The 18,960-nt window shown below is 60.7% G+C and overlaps 4 protein-coding genes across 5 annotated transcripts; 2 read left to right on the top strand and 2 right to left on the bottom strand.

Annotated features, from left to right (window-relative positions):
• The first annotated feature begins 58 nt into the window (after positions 1 to 58).
• Positions 59 to 8,253, top strand: ARRB2 (arrestin beta 2). The gene is made up of 15 exons (XM_054994781.1): positions 59 to 200; positions 1,003 to 1,033; positions 2,081 to 2,141; positions 2,649 to 2,693; positions 3,613 to 3,809; positions 4,086 to 4,145; positions 4,243 to 4,310; positions 5,009 to 5,144; positions 5,676 to 5,760; positions 6,049 to 6,121; positions 6,658 to 6,795; positions 6,989 to 7,072; positions 7,179 to 7,258; positions 7,354 to 7,408; positions 7,702 to 8,253. The coding sequence occupies exons 1-15, from the start codon at positions 178 to 180 to the stop codon at positions 7,796 to 7,798; spliced, it is 1,233 nt and encodes a 410-aa protein (XP_054850756.1). The 5' UTR covers positions 59 to 177; the 3' UTR covers positions 7,799 to 8,253.
• Positions 8,254 to 8,388: 135 nt separating this feature from the next.
• On the bottom strand, positions 8,389 to 11,284 carry LOC129340024 (autophagy-related protein 16-1-like). The gene is made up of 9 exons (XM_054994568.1): positions 11,083 to 11,284; positions 10,879 to 11,035; positions 10,758 to 10,800; positions 10,534 to 10,607; positions 10,196 to 10,405; positions 9,489 to 9,551; positions 9,067 to 9,139; positions 8,638 to 8,722; positions 8,389 to 8,553 (listed from the first exon to the last, which is right to left on the bottom strand). Exons 1-9 carry the CDS (start codon positions 11,282 to 11,284, stop codon positions 8,510 to 8,512), a joined length of 951 nt encoding a protein of 316 aa, XP_054850543.1. The 3' UTR covers positions 8,389 to 8,509.
• MED11 (mediator complex subunit 11) lies at positions 11,227 to 12,304 on the top strand. Its single transcript, XM_054992201.1, has 3 exons — positions 11,227 to 11,415; positions 11,523 to 11,653; positions 11,751 to 12,304. Exons 1-3 carry the CDS (start codon positions 11,283 to 11,285, stop codon positions 11,886 to 11,888), a joined length of 402 nt encoding a protein of 133 aa, XP_054848176.1. The 5' UTR covers positions 11,227 to 11,282; the 3' UTR covers positions 11,889 to 12,304.
• Positions 12,305 to 16,020: 3,716 nt separating this feature from the next.
• Positions 16,021 to 18,415, bottom strand: CXCL16 (C-X-C motif chemokine ligand 16). Of its 2 annotated transcripts, XM_054993539.1 has the most exons (6): positions 18,267 to 18,415; positions 17,852 to 17,975; positions 17,598 to 17,680; positions 17,017 to 17,229; positions 16,694 to 16,900; positions 16,021 to 16,484 (listed from the first exon to the last, which is right to left on the bottom strand). In XM_054993539.1, exons 1-6 carry the CDS (start codon positions 18,334 to 18,336, stop codon positions 16,447 to 16,449), a joined length of 735 nt encoding a protein of 244 aa, XP_054849514.1. In that variant the 5' UTR covers positions 18,337 to 18,415; the 3' UTR covers positions 16,021 to 16,446. The 2 variants fall into 2 exon arrangements, with proteins under 2 accessions (XP_054849514.1, XP_054849513.1); XM_054993538.1 differs by having other exon boundaries at positions 16,021 to 16,900.
• Between the last annotated feature and the right edge of the window lie 545 nt (positions 18,416 to 18,960).

Raw genomic sequence — 18,960 nt, 5'->3', positions numbered from 1 at the left:
GCGCCCCGCCCCCTCCCGGCCGCGCCGCGCCATTGGCCGCCGCCCAGCCCACGTGACCGGGGCCGGACCCCAGCCATGGCCCCGCCGCGCGCCGCCCCGCAGCCCCGACGCCCCGCCGCGCCTCCGCAGCCCCGCGAGTAGCAGGGCAGGGCCGGGCAGCGCGGCGGCGGCGGCAGCATGGGCGAGAAGGCCGGCACCAGGTGGGAGCCCCCCCGGCCCCGGCCCCGCCCCGCGGCCAGGCTCTCTCCGCCAGCGCGCCGGCCGGGCCTCGGGGCGACGGGCGCAGAGCAGCCCCCGACGGGCGCGAAGCTCCCAGGGCGGGCGGGCGGGCGGGCGAGGAGGGGCCGGGGCCGCGGGGGGCGCGCAGCAGCCGCGATGGGCCGGGAGCCCCGACAGGCGCGGAAAGGGGAAGCGGTGCCCGCCCGCATGGGGACGCCCCGGGCGCGTCAGCAACCTCTTCGCCCGCGGCCGTCGGTGGGGGCCGGTGCCAGGCCCGCTGTGCCGAAGCGCTCTCCGGGCCCCCCGCCCCGGCCCGCCGCTCCAGCTGCGCTGCTCGGCAAGCAACCGGACCCGGCGCCGCCGCGGGGCCTGCGGAGGGAGGGCCGTGTGGCGCCGTCCCCTCCGGCCGGGTCGGGTGGGGGTTCCGGGGGCTGCCGCGGCTCCCCTGGCGGGGCTGGCTTCCCACTCCCCCCCCCCGCCCAGCCTGGAAGCAAAGGGCGGGAGGGAAGCCCCCGGGGCGCCTCCGCCGGCCTCCGCCAGCTGCTCCCGTTGCCGTGGGGACGGCGGGCACCTGGTGCTGATGCTGTTCCCACGGCAACGCCTCCGCCTGCTCCCCGCTTGCGCTGCTGGGCAAAGGGGTGGGGGGAGGGGGCGCTCCCGCTGCCCCCGGGCCTGAGTGGACTGGGGAGGGGCTGCGCTTGCAGGGCTCGTTGGAGTGGGGAGAGGAGAGGAGAGGGTGCTTGCCTCTGACAGGAGTTGTTCTCCCCCCCCCCACCCCCACAGGGTTTTCAAGAAGTCCAGCCCCAACTGCAAGGTAAGCCCCCCTCCCCCTCCAGTCCCACAGCAACAAGTTGTTTGCCCCCCTGGCTTCCCTCTGAGCTCCACAACGGTATAAATAGCCATTTCTGTGGGCCTGCTGCCCCATCCTCACTTGTGGGTTTCCTGTCACCCTCCCTGCGTTTCCTTCCTCCCTGAGCTGCTTCTGCAGTAGCAGGAAGTGGCAGCTGAGTCCAGGGCCTCGCCTCGCCGCCTTGAAACTTGCCTTTAGGATGTGGGATGAGGGGCAGGGAGCGGGGGGCAATAACGGCAGGATTTCCACCAAGTGGCGGCATAGCAATGAATGTGCAAGGCTGCTTCATTTCCCCACTAGCCACCGTGGCGCATGAGTGTACGCGAGCCTTGCTGTTGTGGAGCTGTGTGCATGGAGTCTTGTGCTGTTGCCCAAAGACTATGAGGGCCGGCAGAGGCCAGTAGCCTGTTGGCTGCGAGCTTCAAATCAACCTGCACAGCAATGGGCTGAAAGAGCAGCGCAGAGAGGCGGGGGGCGGGGGCCCGAATGTGAGGAGGCAGCACCCCAGCTCCTCTCAGAAACATGTTCTTGGGGAATGGAGGTTGCCGGGCCGGGGGGGGGGCGCTTTTTCCTGGGCTGGGTTCTGTTGATCCTTCTCTGGGTGATAGCAGCGCTTTGTTGTTTCCCCGTGTCTCCGTGGCAATGCCCCTCTTCCAGATTGGCTGCCTCTCTCTCTTGGGGGGGGGCACGCCTGGCAGAGGCTTTCTGGAGGGATGCAAGAAAAAGGGTGAGGCAGTTGGTGGGAGGGGGGAGGTATATAAGATAGAGCTTATGTGGTCTGGCACCACCACCACCCCGAAGCAGCAAGAATGGGGTACTGAATGGAAAGCAGGTTTATCAGCAGCAGCTGGGAAGCCAAGTAGACCCAGGGGGTAGAGAGCTGGTTCTGTGGGGCTGAGTCAGGCGCCACTGGGGTTCTGGGAGTATTGAGGGTGGCCAGAGCTGAGGGGCCAGTGCCCAAACTCTACTCTGCTGGCCTCTCTAATGTCGGCTTGCCTTCCTCCTTTCCAGCTTACTGTCTATTTGGGGAAGAGGGACTTTGTGGACCACCTGGAGAGAGTCGACCCTGTTGGTAAGTGGGGGTGGGGCAGGGCAGCGGGGGGGGGGGGTCGGGCTCCAACCCTGGCAGGAGGGGGCAGTCTCTCCTGCCCTCCCAGCCTGCTTACCTTCCAGAGGCCCTCCAGGCTTCTCCAAGGCAGGAGGACCTGCCTCAACCTCCCCTGCGCTAGGGAGCCGCCAGAGCAGGCCTCTGGGTCCTTCTGAAGGCTTCAGAGCGACCCTGAGAAGTCCGGCTTGATGCTGGTGCTGTTCTGGCAGGTATAAGTGTCCTTTGGAACCAAGGAGCCGGGACAGTTTGGCTTGAAGAAAAGGCAACTTATTTCTCTCTTCCCCTACCACAGCACAGCACGAATTTGAGTGCCAACTCTGCTTCCACTGGGCACAGGGAAGGGGAACAGATTCAGGAGAGAAGAGGGAGTTGCTATGGGGCTGCCCCAGCAGGGAGAACGGGGTGCTCTCTGATGCTTTTGCCTTTTTGTTTCTCCCTCTTCTTCTAACCCCCCCTCCTCCCGTATTCTAGATGGAGTAGTTCTTGTGGATCCTGAATACCTGAAGGATCGGAAGGGTAAGTGGAAGTTAAGCCATGTGCAAGAGAGAACCTGCATTGGCAGAGTGGCGCTGTTTTATAGACAGGCATAGAAGGACACTTGCTGGCACTTTGGCCGACTTACCCCTGAGCTCAGATTGCCCCAGCAGCCAGCGGCTTCCTGGGAACTGCCCTGGTTAGTTAAAGGGCTAGTATGCCCACGGAAAGATGTTTTAGGTACCAGTTTTACTGAAAACTCAGAAGGGGAAAGCTCTCTTACTCATGGGGGGTGCTTTAACAGACTATTGTCAAGGACTGGGCAGGAGCAGGCCTCTGGACAAAGGGGAAACACAGTTGGGAGATCCCTTCCAGGTGGCTAACAAGGGCCTCCAGCAAGCGGCTCTCCCTCCCCCCCTGTGGCCTTTCCTCTCCCTGCTGAGAGCACTGAGCATGCCCCGGCCCTTGCAGCTTAGTTTTCTGCATGTCTAGGGAGAATGCCGTCTCTGTGAACAGGAAGAAGTGGGTGGGAACAAGGGGGAAATCCTAACCTTCTCCCTGGGGAAAAACATCTTCCCCACCGGGATTCTTTATGTTCACAGGCCCACGGAGCCTTTTCCCTTTCAAGTCAACATTCTGAGCCTGAATTTTTTGGGGGTACTTTCTGACTTACTTTTCCGAATACCTATTAAGTCCTCCAGGAAGGTAGAGACCCTAGCCTGGGCGGTTGGTGCCCCTGTTGAGTGGCTTTTATCAAATGGGAGGTCATCCAGGTGTCTTTAAAAACGTCCATGGAATTTTCATCGCAGAATAGAAATAGCAGGCGCTCCGTTTGAAGAATCACAGATTGTGTGAAGACGTTCCCTTTCCTTTCCTTTTTGCTGTAGAAACTTAGCTAGTGGTTGCAGGATTTTGACTGGGGGTGTATCTCATCGCTGACTTTCCCACCTGCCCAACTTAGTTTTTGTGACGCTGACCTGTGCCTTCCGATATGGGCGCGAGGACCTCGACGTGCTGGGCCTCTCCTTCCGCAAGGACCTCTTCTTGGCCTCGTGGCAGGCCTTCCCGCCCGCTGAGGATGCCCCCGAACCTCTCACCCGCTTACAGGAGCGGCTGCTGCGCAAACTGGGCACCAACGCCCACCCCTTCAGTTTCATTGTAAGTTGTCCCCCCCCCGCACTTTCCCCACTGTATTGTGCAGTGCCCACTCCCCACTGCTCCTTTGCTCTTGCTCTCTTGACTGCCAGATCCCACTGGTTGCCCACCCCCAAATCTGCCAGCCCCTGTCCCCCTTGCCCCAAGCTCACACATCTAACACTGTGGCGGCGGGAGGGTGGGGGGCGGTCTTCCCAGTCCTTCAACTAGAACTTGATGGAGATGCTTGTTAAATGGAAGCCCCCCCCCTCACGGTGCGTTTCCCCCCATTCCCCTCAGATCCCTCAGAATCTGCCCTGTTCAGTGACGCTGCAGCCAGGCCCCGAAGACACAGGGAAGGTAGGGGCTTGGGTAAGGGGGGGGGGTCATGCAAGGGGGGGGGTCAACATTCAGGATTGTCAGAGTAATGGGGGGCTCTGGATTTTTTCCCCTCTAGGCTTGTGGAGTAGATTTCGAGATCCGGGCATTCTGTGCCAAAAACGTAGATGAGAAGATCCATAAAAGGTGACAAGGTTGCGGTGGTCTTAAAACCGGGGGGGGGGGGGAATTGGGGGGGGACCACATTTGGTTTGAGGTGGAAACAAACAAGCCCCCACCCCAAGCACTGAGCAGACCCAGAACACCCTTTCAGCAACAGGGCCAGCCTGGGTGCTTTCAACGGGGCCCAGGGCCGCAATCGTAAACTGGGAACTCTTTTTTTAAAAAAAGTAGTTTTCCAATATAGCAAAGTTAAATGGAAGTGATAAAGCCAGCCCACAAAGAGATAAGAAGAAACTGAAACATTTACCTGGTAAAGAAAGAAAACACGGTTAAAACCTTCAGTGCATAGTTTTAGGTGGGCAGCTGTTGGTCTGCAGCAGAACAGCAGGATTTGAGTCCAGAAGCATCTCAAAAACCCAACAAGATTTTCAAGGCGAAAGCTGTCTCGAGTCGTGTGGGGCTGACTACGAATTTCAAACGCTTGTTGGTCTCCTTAAGGTGCCCCTGGACTCAAATCCTGGCATTTGAAGCTGTCGCCTGACACGGCCTTTTTAAAAGGAGTCCACAAATCCCTCTGGGGAGGGTGCTCCTGCGGAGCTGGCCCCACTCCCTAAGGGAGCAGCAGCCAGGCCAGAGAAGGGCTGGGCCTTTGGCCATGCGCTTCCAGCATCCGTGTGAACGCTGACTGGGCACACGCCATCTCCGCGCCTCTCCTCCCGCAGGAACTCCGTCCGCCTCGTTATCCGCAAAGTCCAGTATGCCCCGGAGACGCCCGGTCCTCAGCCCATGGCTGAGACCACCCGCCACTTCCTGATGTCGGATCGGTCCCTGCACCTCGAAGCGTCCCTCGACAAGGAGGTAACGAACCATTGTGGCTTGTTCCCGGGGGGGGGGGGCAGCCCGAAGGAGGAATGCCCATTAAACTAGTGGGCGAAGTTCTTTAAAGTGGAGAGGGGGAGGTGGGGGAGGCTAGAATTCGGACCGAGCCCTAAGAAATCTGTTTTTCCCAGAATCGCATCTTTTTCCCGGTTTGCTTTCCTGCAAATACAGATTTCTTTGGGCGGTGTAACGGTGCCATTAAATAATCATTTTTATTTCTTTGCCCAACTATACCTTGGTGCTACTTTCAGTAAAGTGCATTCCAGAAATGCATCCTGGAACGGGGAGAGCATTTCTTGCTCCATTAACCTGAAAACATCTGAGAAATTCAAGCCCTTCAGTGAGAACCAGAGAGGCATGTGGACGCAGGGGGGGGTGAAACACCCGAGATGGGGTGGGGGGAGCGATTCTCATGTCACCCAGAAAGAACCTGTGCGATGGATTGAAAGCATGGGGTGGGGGCTTGCCTGGCTCCACTTCTGACCCTTCTTTCTCTGTTCCTCCCCCCAGCTTTATTACCATGGTGAGCCCGTCAGCGTCAACGTTCACGTCACCAACAATTCTAGCAAGAGCGTCAAGAAAGTGAAAGTGTCTGGTAAGAACGAGGGGCGGCGTCCTGCAAACTTTCGGGCTGTTTGGTTTTATGAATGGGGATTGCGTAGGGGCTGGACTAGACAGATGTTACACCCCTGCCGCAGCTACAGCAGAGAGAGCTCCGGGCATGTTACCTCCTCTTACTGAGGACATGCGTTTCTGGAGCAAGGGAAAGGGGGAACGGGCGGAAGGTACCAGGCCGAAGGCTTGCAAGCCCTATTCCTCATCGAGGTTAAAATTCAAGGGCTAATCTCACAGCTTCCTCTTTTCTCCTGTTGTCACTGTGCAGTGCGGCAATATGCAGACATCTGCCTGTTTAGTACAGCCCAGTACAAGTGCCCCGTGGCCCAAATAGAACAGGAGTGAGTATGCTCTCTGTGTGCCTGTGGGCACCCCCCATCACCTCCCCCCCCCGGCCCAGTTCTCCAACCAAATCGGGTGCCACAGGGAGGCATGCCCCTCAGCGTGATGCCCCAGAGGGGCTTGGTTCACTCCCAGCACCCCCTCCAGGCCTCTTCCGCCCCCAATGGAGTCCAAGGCAGGGAGCGCCCCTGCAGTGCGGCCGGGGGGGGGGAGCAGTGTCGGCTCCGTTCAGGCCTCTGCTCTCCCCCACAGCAGCAAAAGAAACCCAATTTGGATTCTAATTTGTATCAGCATCTGCAGTTCATGGATGCTGGTAGTCCGGTTGTGGGAAGTTTCCGGCAAAGGCAGCATTGCAGGGTCTTGTGCATCACTGTGCCCCCCCCCCGCCCAGCACCATAAAACTGAGATCTCAAATTTGGGGGCACATAAACCACCACCCACCATTCCTTACTCCCAATCCTGCTTGGTAAACTGTGCCAGACTGCGGTGGGCTCAGCGTGGGTCTTGCATTAATCTCTCTCCCCCTGGCGGGCAGTGACCAAGTGGCGGCCAGCTCCACCTTCTGCAAAGTCTACACCCTGACGCCCCTGCTGAGCAACAACCGGGAGAAAAGGGGCCTCGCCCTCGACGGGAAGCTGAAGCACGAGGACACCAACCTGGCTTCCTCCACCATGTGAGTCGGCCCACCGCCTGGCCCCCCTCTTCCCCAAAGGGCTTTTTCTTCTGGCATTGTGGGTCAGAGGGGGAAATGGTGGCGGGGGGGGGTCTCCCCATGTGCCTTATGAGCCTGGCAGGCATCCTCTTCAGAAGGGCTGCCCATGCAGGGGGCTCCACCCACACTCAGAGCCCCCCCCCTTGCCTTGCAGCGTAAAGGAGGGCGCCAACAAGGAAGTCCTCGGCATCCTGGTTTCCTACCGCGTCAAAGTGAAGCTGGTGGTCTCCCGGGGCGGGTATGTATCATTGGGGGGGGGGAGGGTTGCTGCCCTCGCCCGTTCTCCCTCCACCTCCCCCACACGGGAGCCCAGCCTGATGGTGCCTTCCTCCCTGCCCCTACAGGGACGTGGCCGTGGAGCTTCCCTTTGTCCTTATGCACCCCAAGCCGCCTGACCAGACCCCCCTTTCGCAGACCCCTTCAGGTAAGGATGCCAGCCCACCCAGCAGCAGGGTGGCTTTGGGAAATCACCTGCCTCTGGCAAGGGGGTCTCACTCCCTCTCTGCTCCTCCTCCACAGCTGCCCAAGAAACGGACACTCCAGTCGACACAAATCTTATCGAGTTTGAAACCAAGTAAGACGGGAGTCTCTCTGCGGGGGTCAGAAGGGGCCCAATTTGGCGGGGGGGGGATCCTCTTCTGCTGTCCAGCAAGAGATAGGAATGGTGGGGGGGGGCAGGGGGGTTGACTGCATGTGATCTTACTCCCCGCCCTCAGAGAGGCCAAAACGTGTGGATCCCGCCCCTGAGAAGCCCCTCCTCAGCTCAGTTCTGTGGAATCGGGTGTGTGGTGGGGGGGGGGCAGAGGTTGAGAGAGCTTGTGGGAAGGCCCCCTTGCCTTGCTCTCTCTCTCTCTCCTCTCCCTGTAGCTACGGACAGGATGATGACATCGTTTTTGAAGACTTTGCCCGCCTGCGCTTAAAGGGCTTGAAGGATGACAAGGAAGACGATGACCATTTCTGCTAGGAGAGCCCCCCCCCCTGCCTGGGATCGGCCCCCCCCCCCCGTGAATGTTTTTTATTACTTTCCCCTCCAGTTGCAGGAGCCATTTGCCCCTCACCTTGTGTCTTCTGTGCTGTGGGGGGGGGCTTTTAATGTGACTGTGGGGGGGGGTCCTCGGGCGCATCCTTCCTCCCCCTGCTGCCGTTTTCCTGATGGATTTTAATGTTTGGGGACAGCCACCCCCTGTGCACTGGAGCCCTCCTTGGGCATTCGCTGCCTTCTGCCTCAGCCCCACTGTGTGTCTTCCCTCCCCCCCTCCCCCCCCCCGGACACTTTGTTTGGTATCAAGAGAGGGAGGAGGAAGCAAAGGAGCCATCCAGCCAGGGCTGCCACCTGCCTGAGTCCTGGCTCCCAGGCCTGCAGAGCTGGGTGGGAGGTTAGGCCACCGGCTGCAAAGGAATAAAACTCAGTACTTCAGAGTGGGGCCTGGTCCTTCCTTTGTGTGGTACGCCATCTTGCCCTCTCAGCCTCTGGGCCAGCAGTTCTCCTGCCTCATTTGCAGATTCCATTCCCATAAAATCACTCACTCGTAGGCACCCCTTCAGTGGCAGAGTTTGTGTCTTGCTGCTTCACAAGCTTTTATTCGTGACCCCCCACCCCCGCATAAAAGGGATACCCTGCTTGTTGCCCCCCACCCCTGCGCCAGGCTCCCTTTGTGCCCCGCCCTTTTCCAGTTCAGGAGTCTGCAGCACCCGCCAAGCTGTTCCACACTTCCGCACCTGCAGCAACAACAGAGAGAGTGGTCAGTCACCCACAGCAGCCGAGTCCCTGCACGTGCGGAGGGTTACTCTGTACACTCTTACCTGTGCTGCTGGGGTGAGTTCTGTCCCATCCCACAGGGGAAGAAGTGCTTGGGGGGACGGCCTCCACCTGCCCAATGGCTGCAGCCTACATCGCAGAAAACAAAGTCCCGATAAAAACCAGAGCCATTTCCCGAGTTCCACTGCCAGGGCGCAGAAGCAACAGGCGCATCGCTCTCTCCTGGGCATGGAAACTCCAAAGCTAGCCCCACGGCACTGAGTGAGACAAACTGCAAAGTTCTGTCCTCGCCTCACATTCTCGGGGCAGGAAAAGACCATTCCAGGGCTTCTTTGCAAAGTGAGGGGAGGGGGGGATACGTTCAGCTACACGGCTCTAAGCCCCACCCAATTTGCTGCTGGTTGCCCCAAATTCCCTATGTTCCAGGCTCCCCCCACCCAGGAGAGCCATTGGCCCAGGGGCTCCCTGCCTACCGTTTCAGCTTCCTCCCAAGACGCACTGCGGTTGGCATCGCTGACAGCCATTCTGAGGCCTGTCCTGGGAATGCTGAACAGAGAGTGCAAGTGAGAGCTTACGTGGCTGGAGATGGGGGTAGTCTCCCAGAGGGCTGGATCTGGGGCTTTGAGAAGGCATCTACTGCTAGGAGCCCCCCAGGTCACAGGGGTTGAATTCCAAACTGCAAGTAGACGCATGTCAGGCTCTCTGAACAACAAGGCAAAACTGCCTCCCTGTAGACCTTTCCAGGCCCAGGAGGTATTTTTTAAAGGGCACCTTTTTCACAACGTGCTGTTTTTTTAAAAATGTACCTCCCTCCTGGGACATGACAGCAAAATAACCCGCCATGTCACTCTTGGGCTGCCCATGGCTGGCAGTGGAGGAAGGGGGCAGCGCTTACAGCACAGGCGCTCCTCTGGCCCTCTCCAGCTTCTCCAGGAGGCGGCTCACCTTCCGCTGATACCTGCGGAAAGCGAGCAGGAAGAGGTCAGACCCAGAGACCACCTACTAACTCTGTCTGCAGCCCGCCTTTCTCACCGAGCCTCAAGCTGGATTACAAAAGCAAACAGCAGATAAGCAGTGGGGCGAGGACTGCAGAACCGAAGACCACTTCAAGTGAAAAACCCTCTACAGAGCAGGACCTGGCAGTCCAGAGAAAGGAGGCTGCCAGGTTGAAGAAGCGCACGCAAAAGCAACAATACATCCCCCTGAGCAGGTGTTCTTGAGCGGCAGGCAGGCTGTGCCCTTCCAGCCCCTTCCCAAGTGTCCTCGGGAGCCTTTCTGGAGCTGCCTTCCATGATGCTCAGGCGGGCGGTTGCACAATGCGGGAGTGCAACAGGGAGCACAAGGTGCGCAGCCCCTGCGGATCTTGCCCGGTCCCAGGATAGCAGCCTCAGCAGGCCCACAGTAGGTACTGTGGAGGGGAGCACGGGAGAAGAAGAGGCGGCGCTCCCGGCAGGAGGGCCCCAGGCCAAGCACAGCCTGGCACCCCACAGCCAGCGCCAGCCCCGGAGCTGAAGCAGGAGCCTGGCCGGGAAGGGGCCATGGAGGGGCGCCTGCCGAGGCGGGGGGGGGGTGGGTGGGCACGGGGCCCCACCGGCCGCTTACTTCTCCCGCTGTTCGTTGGCGCAGTTCAGCCGCTGTGCCTCCCGCGCCTTCTCGCGCACCCAGCGCGCCTCCAGCTCCAGCCGCTCCTGCCGCGCCCGGTGCAGCTCCGCGCGCAGCTCCTCCGCCTCCCGGGAGAGCGCCCAGGCCCGGCCCTGCAGCTCCTGGTGCTGGTGCCGAAGAGCCCCCAGGTCCCGGGCCAGGCGCTGCGCCCTGCAAGAGCACCGCAGCCGTCGGGAGCGGAGGGCAGGCGAGCGAGCGAGAGCCCGCCCCTCACTCGGAGGTCTCGCGGAGGGCACCCCCGGGAAGAGCCCCGCCGCCCCGCCCCGCGCCGCTCCCACCTGGCCCGCTGCTCCCGGGTCTCCGCTTCGGCCCGCTCCAGGCTCTGGGTGGCCACTGCGAGTTGCTGGCGCAGCTGCGGGGGAGCGGGAGAGTGAGGCCGGGCCCTCCGGCTGCACGCGGCCTTCCCCGGGCCCTCCCGACAGGGCTCTCCGGGGTAGACTGCCTCGGGCGGGGGAGGCTCCCCGGCGGGCTCCGGTCGCGCTCAGAGGCCGGAGGAACTCACCTCCTCCCGCTCTCGGCGCAGCTCCACCGCCGCCAGCAGGTGCCTGGGTGGGGGGAAAGCGGGGGCGTCACCGGGGGCGCTAGCCTGCTCCCGCCCCGCCGCCCTCCTCCCGCGCGCTTACTCGGCTCCGGCGCCGGCGCCGCCCAGCAGTGTCTCCAGGCGGTCCTGCAGCGTCTCATCTGGGCGGGGGGGGGCAGAGCAGAGGCGGCGGTCAGGGGCGTCGGGGGAGGTCGAGGCGCGCCCCCGCCGGCCGTTCAGCCGCCCGCCCGTGCCCGGGACTCACGGCGCTCCACCAGCCCGCGCAGGCGCCCCGCGCGCCCCTCGCGTCGTTCCAGCGCCTGCTGCACGTGCTGCCTCCAGGCCGCGCGCTGCATGCCCGTCTTCCGCCCGCCGCCGCTCCGGGTCACGTGAGTGCGCCCTTCTCGCCGGAGGCGTTGTGGGATTAAGCGCACGAGCGCGAGCGCGAGCCGCGTTGCGCATGCGCTACTCGCGGGGCGGAGCGACGGCAGCCGGCGAGGGCCGCACATGGCGTCGGGCGCGGCGGCCGGGGCCGTGGCAGGCGGCGGCGGCGGGGCGTACAGCCTGGGCCTGGCCAACGAGCGGCTCCGTCTGCTGGAGGAGCTGGAGCGGGAGATCGGTGCGGCGCTGCAGTGCGCGGGTGAGCGGCCGGCGAGGGGCGGGGCTCCCCGGGGGCGGGGCTCCCGGCCTGGCCCCGCCCTCGGCCTCTGACGTCACCGGCGCCCTCCTCCTCCCCCCCCCCCGCAGGGACGGTGATCCTGGAGCTGTCGAAGGAGAAGCCCAACGAGCGGCTGCTGGAGCGCCAGGCCGGGCAGTTCGCTGCCGCCGTGCAGAAGGTGGAGGCGGAGCTCTCGGCCCAGATCCGCTACCTCACGCAGGTGGGCGGGGCCGCGGGGCGGGGGCGGCGGGTGGCCCCTCCCTCCCCCCTGACTCCGCCCTCCCAACTCTCTCTCTCTCTCCCCCCGCCCCCGGCAGGTGGCCACCGGGCAGCCCCACGAGGGCTCCAGCTACTCGGCCCGCAAGGACTGCCAGATGGCGCTCAACCGCGTGGACTACGCCCGCCTCAAGCTGGGGGAGCTGGCCCGCGCCTGCGAGCCCGGGCCCGACGCCTAGCCGGCTCCCGGGAGGGGGGAGGGGGGGGCGCCTTCCCACCTTGTAAGGACTGCCTGCCATGAATTATTTTTTGCCAGAAAAGTACGCCTTTTGTCTTTTTCGTTGCAGACATATAAGGGGAAAGGCTTTTCTCCACAATGGAAAGTTCTTTTTAAATCTGAGGATACAAAGATCCGGCACAAAGAGAGGGTTGCGATGCTATAGTGATGTGCCAATATAGCTAAATGGCTGGATTTTTGAAAATGGGGGGGGCTGCCCTGGGGAATCTCTGCCGCTACGGTGACTGCACATACCTTTGGAGCATGTGGATCAGTGTGGGTTTTATAGCATGGTGTGTTAACTCCCGCTGCTGTAAAGGATGCACAGCACCCTGGGACCCAACGCAGAGTTGCAGCCCTGCCCGCCTTCTGCTGGTTCTCTGGTGAGTGACGGCATGTGGAGGAACGCCTCCAAAACGCCCTCTCCTTAACAGACTTGCTGAGATCCTCTGCCAACTGGAGGCTGTGGCTTCTTCGACTGAGTCCAGCCAATCTCATGTTGGGTCTTCCTCTTTTCCTCCCGCCTTCCACTTTCCCCAGCATTATTGACTTTTCCAGTGAATCTTGTCTTCTCATGATGCGACCAAATTACAATAGCCTCAGTTTTGTCGTTTTTAGCTTTTAGGGAGAATTCAGGCTTGATTACATCAAGTATCCACTTAATTTATATTTTTGGCCATCTGTGGTAGCCAAAAAACTCTCCTCCAGCACCACATTGCAAATGTTTGGTGTAGTGGTTAAGAGCGTCGGGACTCTAATCTGAAGAACCAGGTTTGATTCCCCACTCCTCTGCTTGAAGCCAGCTGGGTGACCTTGGGTTGGTCACAGCTCTGTCAGAGCTCTCTCAGCCCCACCCACCTCACAGGGTGATTGTGGTGAGGATAACACACTTTGTAAAACGCTCTGAGTGGGTGTTAAGTTGTCCTGAAGGGTGGTATATAAATCAAGTATTATTATCATCATCATCATCATCATCATTCCAGTCAGCTTTCTTCATTGTCCAGCTTCCACGTCCATAATGGGGAATACCGTAGTTTGGATTATCTTGATCTTGGTTCCCAGAGAGAGACCTTTATCTTGGAGGATCTTTTCTGGCTCCTTCGCAGCTGCTCTTCTGAGTCTCAATCTTCTTCTGATTTCTTTATTGCTGTCTCCTTTTACTGAAGGGGGGAATGAGGCTGAAAGGATGTGGCTTAGGGAAGGGAGACCGGAGAAAGGGAAGCTTTTCTTCCATTGCTGAAATCGGAACACATCTTCGTGAGCCGCAGATCCCAGGAGGGTTAGGGAAGCGGCCCTGCCACCTCTGCACCCGAAGCAGTTGAATGTTGGGGGGGGGCAGAATACCCCCTAACCATCCTGTCTGTGTGGCATGTCTCACTGCAGGGAGATTTATTTTCAATTATGTATTTTAGACAGATGCCAAAACTTTCCCTTGACCCCTGTCCAGAAGAGCAGGCAGCCAAGCGCCCCCCCCCCCCTCCTCTGCCCTGCTTCAGGGGGAGAGGCTTGCAGAGGCCATGGCAAGTCATGGGGATCCCAGGAGACCTGTGGGCAAAGCGGGGGCAGGGGGTGTTCCTGGGCAAATAAACATGATTTTATTTTAAAAAGTAGCATTCCTGAAGTTTAACAATCTTACAATGTACACCAAATTTTCCAGAGTCATTCAGCAAGGTTTGGGGGCAGGATTATGTCCCCTTTTAATAAAAATGGAAGAGTTTTTGGAGGGGGGGAGGAAAACTTTGTGCAGAAGAGGCTGCTTCCGATGGGATCCGCCGCCCCCTCCCCAACCCTGCAGCAACCTTGAGGGGCCCTTTGCTTCCACCACTTTCGGTTAAGTCGGCACAGACCCTTTCCCTGCAACACCAGGCTCCTGCTTTCTGGGTCAGTCTTTGCCAGTCTGGAGACTGGCAAGAGCTCCCGGCCCAGCCTCCCTCCCCAGAGTATAAAACTGCCCTGTGCCAGGGAAGCCCTGTGCCAGCCTTCCATGCCTGACACTGGAAAAACTGGGTGTTTCTCCAGCGTGATGCCTCAGTGGGGGGACCACAAGGGAGAAAGCGGTTGAGAGGCCCCTTCTCTCTGCGTTGTCCTCTGCAGCTTATCATTTACATTGGACATGTCATTTTCAGCGGACCCAGAAGTTCACTGAGGAAGGGAGCAAGATCGAGTCCCTGCCCGACCAAGCACACCGTCTAAAAGTTCAGAACTAAATCACGCTCCACAGAATACTTTTCTCTGGGCACAACCAAGATGGTTTCAGGTGGGTAGCCATGTTGGCGGCACCCCTGTGATGCCCCCACAGGGTTGTGTGGCTTTCATCATCTTCCTGCTGCCCCCTCAGTCCACAGATGCCATCAGCGCCCCTCCCCTTCCTCCTATCTACAGGCTGATCCACCTTGGCTGGGCAGAGACAACTCGGCAGCCAACAGCTTCCGGATCCTGCGTCATGAGCGCTGGGCAGGCCAGAGGAGATGGGGAGCCCCTGGTGCCCCCCAGGAGGCACCTGCAGCCTCCAGGCTCCACCAGAGCAGCTGGGGTGATTCTGCCCTCGAGGACTGCCCTCCCCAGCCAAGACCGGCACGCCCAGCAGTGGGCGAATGAGTCTTGTTCGGTTGTCCTCCTTTCTCACTGAGACCCAAGGCGGATTACACAGTGCACGTGAATACAAGACAGCCACCAAACTCGACATTCACTGAGCAAAATGCACTAGAATCCAGCTGGGATATTCAGTGAACAGAGACAGTAGGGGATGGTAGCAGAAAATGTCAAAATAAGCATAAAGCTAAACACAAGAGATTAAAACTTTCTGAAACCAAGAGCAACAAATTAACACAGCATGTTTAGCAACCTGGAAACTCCCTGGCAGGAGCAGATCTTCAGCAGGCAGAACCCAGTAGCAGAGCCTGTAGTCCATCTCTTCCCCAGGTGTGTCTCTGTCCTACTCAGGACGCAGCCCTATAATCTGGGTAGAAAGCCCCCCTAGAATAATTCAGTTTTGCACTCTTTGCAGAGAGCCAGGAGCGTGGGGGCTTCCCTGATCTTTTCAGGCAGAGCAGTCCACAAGGTGGGGGCCACCAGAGAGAAAGCGGGTAAAATGCCACACCGCAGAACTTCCTAGACGTCTCGGGCATCCAAGGCTTGTCCCCGGGTGTTGTGCCTTTTGGTTTTGTGGAGCAGCAGTGCTGGCTGCTTGCCGCCCACTCCCCCCCCCCCGTCTGCAATGCGTGGCCACAGGAGTTTCAAAACAACTTTTGCAACCCCCCTCCCCCCCGCTGTCCTCCCCCGCACGGAGTTTGTCTCCTCCTCTGCCACACGTCGTTCTGATGGGTCTTATGTGCCAAGAACCAGACCTGCTTTCTCACGAAGCGCCTCTGGACCGTTCCACCTTCCTAGTGAGAAGCGGGGGTGGGGGGGACGCGCCTGCTGCAACTCTTGGCTCCCTCTGGCTGCCCTCACTCCCCACCACACACACACCCGCTTGCATTTTCCCCTCTTGAGCATGTCTTGAGAAGAGTTGGGGAAAACCCATTGCATCACTGGAGGAAGGAAGGTTGAGGCGGGAGGGCAGCATTTTTCAGTCATGACGCCACAAGGAACTAACCTGCGGAACTGAAAGTAGACTTTCTTCCTCAGCCCCATCTTGGGAATGTCCACACACACAAGTGCTCTCTCTGCGGTGCCCCCCCCCCGAATGGAATGCATCTCCCCCTCCCCTGCCTTTCTGCACACGTGTTCGGGAGGGCCTTCTGCCCAGATTATAGGGCTGTGCCATGAGGAACGTGGACTAGGCTATTAGTACTGCCTGCTGGTGCAGATATGCTCCTGCTAGATAGTTTCCACATTGTTAAAGACGTCGTGCGAATTAGTCACCCTTTGTTTTAGGAAGGTTTCATCTCTGTGCTCAACTTCATGCTTGATTTCAAGTTTACTGCTGCCATGCCCAATTGCATCTTTTGTTTCATTCACCATAATTGTGTTTTGCTTGGTTAATGGCCCAGCTATTGATTACATTATATCATTTGCAGTGTGTAATCCGCCTTGGATCCCAACGAGAAAGGTGGCCTACAAATAACAACAACAACAATCATATCAGCATATTTACAAAAACGGGACGATGTTTATTCTTCCGTGCAAGTGCCGGGGCCAGAGTGACACGGTGGGGAGAGGTCTTCGGCCACTGCCAGGCCTCCTGCCCCCCACCATTAAGAACCAGCCCCGTCTGGAGTGCACCAGAAGGCGCTCTTGGACGCTCCCCGGCCCCCAGGAGCCCTCGGGCACGGATCGCGCAGCCCCAGGTGCAGGGAGGGGCGCCTGCTTTGACAGGGGCATGAAGGGGCGCTCCTAGGTCAGGGGGGCTCCCGCCCGCCCGCCCGCCCTCAGAAGCTTCATCCGCAACCCATCTGCAAGTCTTTCAAGTGCCGCTCCTCCGCAGCATCCCCCTCTTCTGCCAGGGGGCCTTTCGAGCAGCCTCCTCGGCCCAGGCGCACTCATCCAGCCCACTTCCGTGGTCCACGGGGGCAGCTTCAAGTCTTCTCCCCAGGCAGGCAGAGAGGACCTTCCTCTGGGGGGGAGGGGGAGGGAAGAGGTTCAGTGCTTCTCGGAGACTCAAGAGGTACAGGAACAGTGTGGACCCGGGAGAGGCGCAACCCACCAGCAGAGGCAGCTAGATGAGGGGGCAGGCTGGAGATGCACTGGGGCTCATGGATGAGGGGCAACCAAGGGAGGGCAAGAGGCAAGCGAGGAGTGGTTGCCCTCCCCTCCCCTTCTCACCTTGCTCTCCGAGAGGAATCGGGGGGTCCCAGGGGCCCTGAGCCTTGCTGCGCTGCCGTCTCCTCCTCCGGCACAGAACAAAGACCGTGACTCCCACGGAGACCAAAGCAATGGCGAGCAGGGAGACGATGGGGACCCTGGCATCTGGGGATGGAGCCGCCTTTTCCATCTCCACGGGGCTCTGGCTGGCTTCCCTGGCAACGGCCCCTACAGAAAAAGCACTGCTGTTGCAGGGCCTCCAGAGAGGGCCAGAAGCCCTTCCGGGCAGGGCAGGGCAGGGCAGGGCAGGGCAGGGGGGCCTCCGCAGTCCATCCCTCACTCACCAGCACTGGGGTGGGAGGTGCTCCTGGCCATCTCAGGCGCCCAGGCCACATCCGTGGGGGGGTGTGCAGTCTGTGGCATCTCCGTGCTCTTCTCAGGGATGGTGGGGGCTGAGCTGGGGAAGGTCTGAGCAGCTATGGCCATTTGGGAGGTGGGGGCGGGCAGGCGAAACCCCCTGCTGGCATCTGCCCCCGCAGCTCTGCCTTCTCGGCCTCCTGATAGAGAGAGTGAGAAATGGAGGGGAGGGCACAGGCTCCACAGAGGAGGGGCATTGGGGCAGTTCCAGAGATGGAGGCCCGATGCTTGGGGGGCAGGAACCCCCTGTGTGCAGGCACGGGGGAGGGCTGTGGGGTCCAAAAGCGGAGAGGGACCCAGATAAACAATTCCCCCTTCCTCCTCAGGTCATGGTGGGGGCCACTGTGTACCTTGGCAAGACACAACATGGACCGCCCCCCCCCCCATGAGCAGGGACTTCTGCAGAGGGGAACCGAAACAGCCACCCACTTCCTCCCCCAAGGCTGGGAGACTCTGCCTGGGGGGGGAAGAGGGGAGGGGGCTCCCAAACTCCGAAGGGGGCGCTCACCTTCCGGGCAGTGGGCATTTCTGAACTCGATGACCCACTGGGCTTCTTTCAGGCCGCACACGGCTTTACTTGGAAAGCTGAACCTGCGAGTGGGGGGGGGGGCAGAGTTAAAGGCCGGGGGTCCGCAGGGCAAGAGGGAGGCGGGCGCGGAGAGCAGCGGGGCCGACTATAAGTGGCGCGCCTGATCCTAACCAGAACGATCATCATAATAAAGAACTTGGGCGGGCTGCTGATCGCTCCGGACGGGCGCCTACCTGGCGAGGTCTCCGCAGGTGTCGCAGGCCTGGAGCTTGCTGGCGAAGCGGGTGAGGAGCTGCGGGGGGCTGCGATGCCCCTCGCACCTGCAGCTCCCGGCGGCGCCGCCTTCGTTCCCCCGGGCTGTGGGAAGAGCAGAGCAGAGCAGAGCAGCTGCCGGGGCGCCTGGGGAAGCCCCTCGACGGCCCAGCTCGGCAGCGCGCTCCGGTGGCCCCCTTCGGCCGGGGCGCCCCCCCCTCCGCCTGGCACAGCCGCCTTCTGGCTGCCGCCCTCCCTCCCGGGGCCGTGCCCTGCCCTGCCCTGCCCCCCTGCCCTGCCCTCGGGGCTGAAGCGCGGGGCCCGCGCAGCCGGCCCTCCTCCGCTGCGCTCAGCCGCGGGGCTCCCTCCTTCGCCTCCGCCCCGCCGGCGCCTCACCTGGGCCCGCCGGCAGCAGGGCCAGCAGCAGCAGCAGCAGCGGGGCGGGCACCCAGCCCACCGGCGCCATGGCGGCCGCAGCGTTCCGCAGCCAGGCAAAGCGAAAGGACGGGCCTGCCGGGGCCGCCGCCGCCTCCCTCCCGCGGGACTTTCCGGGGACCGCTCCGCCCTGGCGCCCGGGGCGCCTCCCTCGGGGCGGTGCTGAGCCCGGCCCGGCCGACGCCCCCACCCCCGGTGCCGCGCAGGGGTTCCACGCTCGGCGCCCCTGCGCTTCCAGAAGCCTGCGGAACTCCCTGCCCCGGCAAGGCTTCTTGGCCTGCCCCGGTTGCAGCGCTCTGGTGGTTCCTTGTCGGTTAGGCGGTTCGTCTGGATAACAGCCTGCAGTGCTACGTGGCACCGCCCGAAAGGCAACGTTTGCAGAGCTACAGTCTAAAGGGCCAAAGTGAGGGGCCCCTGGTGTGTGCGGCTACAATGCCCGATTGAGGTGGCAAAATAGCAAAGAGTCCAGCAGCACCTTTAAGACTAACCCACTTTACTGTAGCATAAGCTTTCGAGAGCCACAGCTCTCATGCATCTGACGAAGAGAGCTGTGGTTCTCGAAAGCTGATGCTACAGTAAAGTGGGTTAGTCTTAAAGGTGCTGCTGGACTCTTTGCTATTTGCTGCTACAGACTAGCACGGATGACTCCTCTGGA

Source organism: Eublepharis macularius, chromosome 12 (assembly GCF_028583425.1).
Source record: "Eublepharis macularius isolate TG4126 chromosome 12, MPM_Emac_v1.0, whole genome shotgun sequence".
Taxonomy (NCBI): Eukaryota; Metazoa; Chordata; class Lepidosauria; order Squamata; family Eublepharidae; genus Eublepharis; species Eublepharis macularius.
The sequence above is the reverse complement of the archived record's forward strand: the minus strand, read 5'-3'. Positions and strand labels throughout refer to the sequence as shown.

Bases quoted from the DNA above. Each gene is read 5' to 3' on its own strand.
- ARRB2 (XM_054994781.1), top strand. From the start codon at position 178: ATGGGCGAGAAGGCCGGCACCAG. The intron at 3,810-4,085 runs GTAAGTTGTCCC...CATTCCCCTCAG, and splicing joins CCCACCCCTTCAGTTTCATT to ATCCCTCAGAATCTGCCCTG. The intron at 7,073-7,178 runs GTATGTATCATT...CTGCCCCTACAG, and splicing joins CTGGTGGTCTCCCGGGGCGG to GGACGTGGCCGTGGAGCTTC.
- MED11 (XM_054992201.1), top strand. From the start codon at position 11,283: ATGGCGTCGGGCGCGGCGGCCGGGGCCGTGGCAGGCGGCGGCGGCGGG. The intron at 11,416-11,522 runs GTGAGCGGCCGG...CCCCCCCCGCAG, and splicing joins TGCGGCGCTGCAGTGCGCGG to GGACGGTGATCCTGGAGCTG. The intron at 11,654-11,750 runs GTGGGCGGGGCC...CGCCCCCGGCAG, and splicing joins AGATCCGCTACCTCACGCAG to GTGGCCACCGGGCAGCCCCA.
- LOC129340024 (XM_054994568.1), bottom strand. From the start codon at position 11,284: ATGTGCGGCCCTCGCCGGCTGCCGTCGCTCCGCCCCGCGAGTAGCGCA. The intron at 8,723-9,066 runs GTAGGCAGGGAG...TCTGCGATGTAG, and splicing joins CTTGGGAGGAAGCTGAAACG to GCTGCAGCCATTGGGCAGGT. The intron at 8,554-8,637 runs GTAAGAGTGTAC...TTGTTGCTGCAG, and splicing joins AACTCACCCCAGCAGCACAG to GTGCGGAAGTGTGGAACAGC.
- CXCL16 (XM_054993538.1), bottom strand. From the start codon at position 18,336: ATGGCGCCGGTGGGCTGGGTGCCCGCCCCGCTGCTGCTGCTGCTGCTG. The intron at 17,976-18,266 runs GTGAGGCGCCGG...CTCTTCCCACAG, and splicing joins CCTGCTGCCGGCGGGCCCAG to CCCGGGGGAACGAAGGCGGC. The intron at 17,230-17,597 runs GTGAGCGCCCCC...TCTCTCTATCAG, and splicing joins AAATGCCCACTGCCCGGAAG to GAGGCCGAGAAGGCAGAGCT.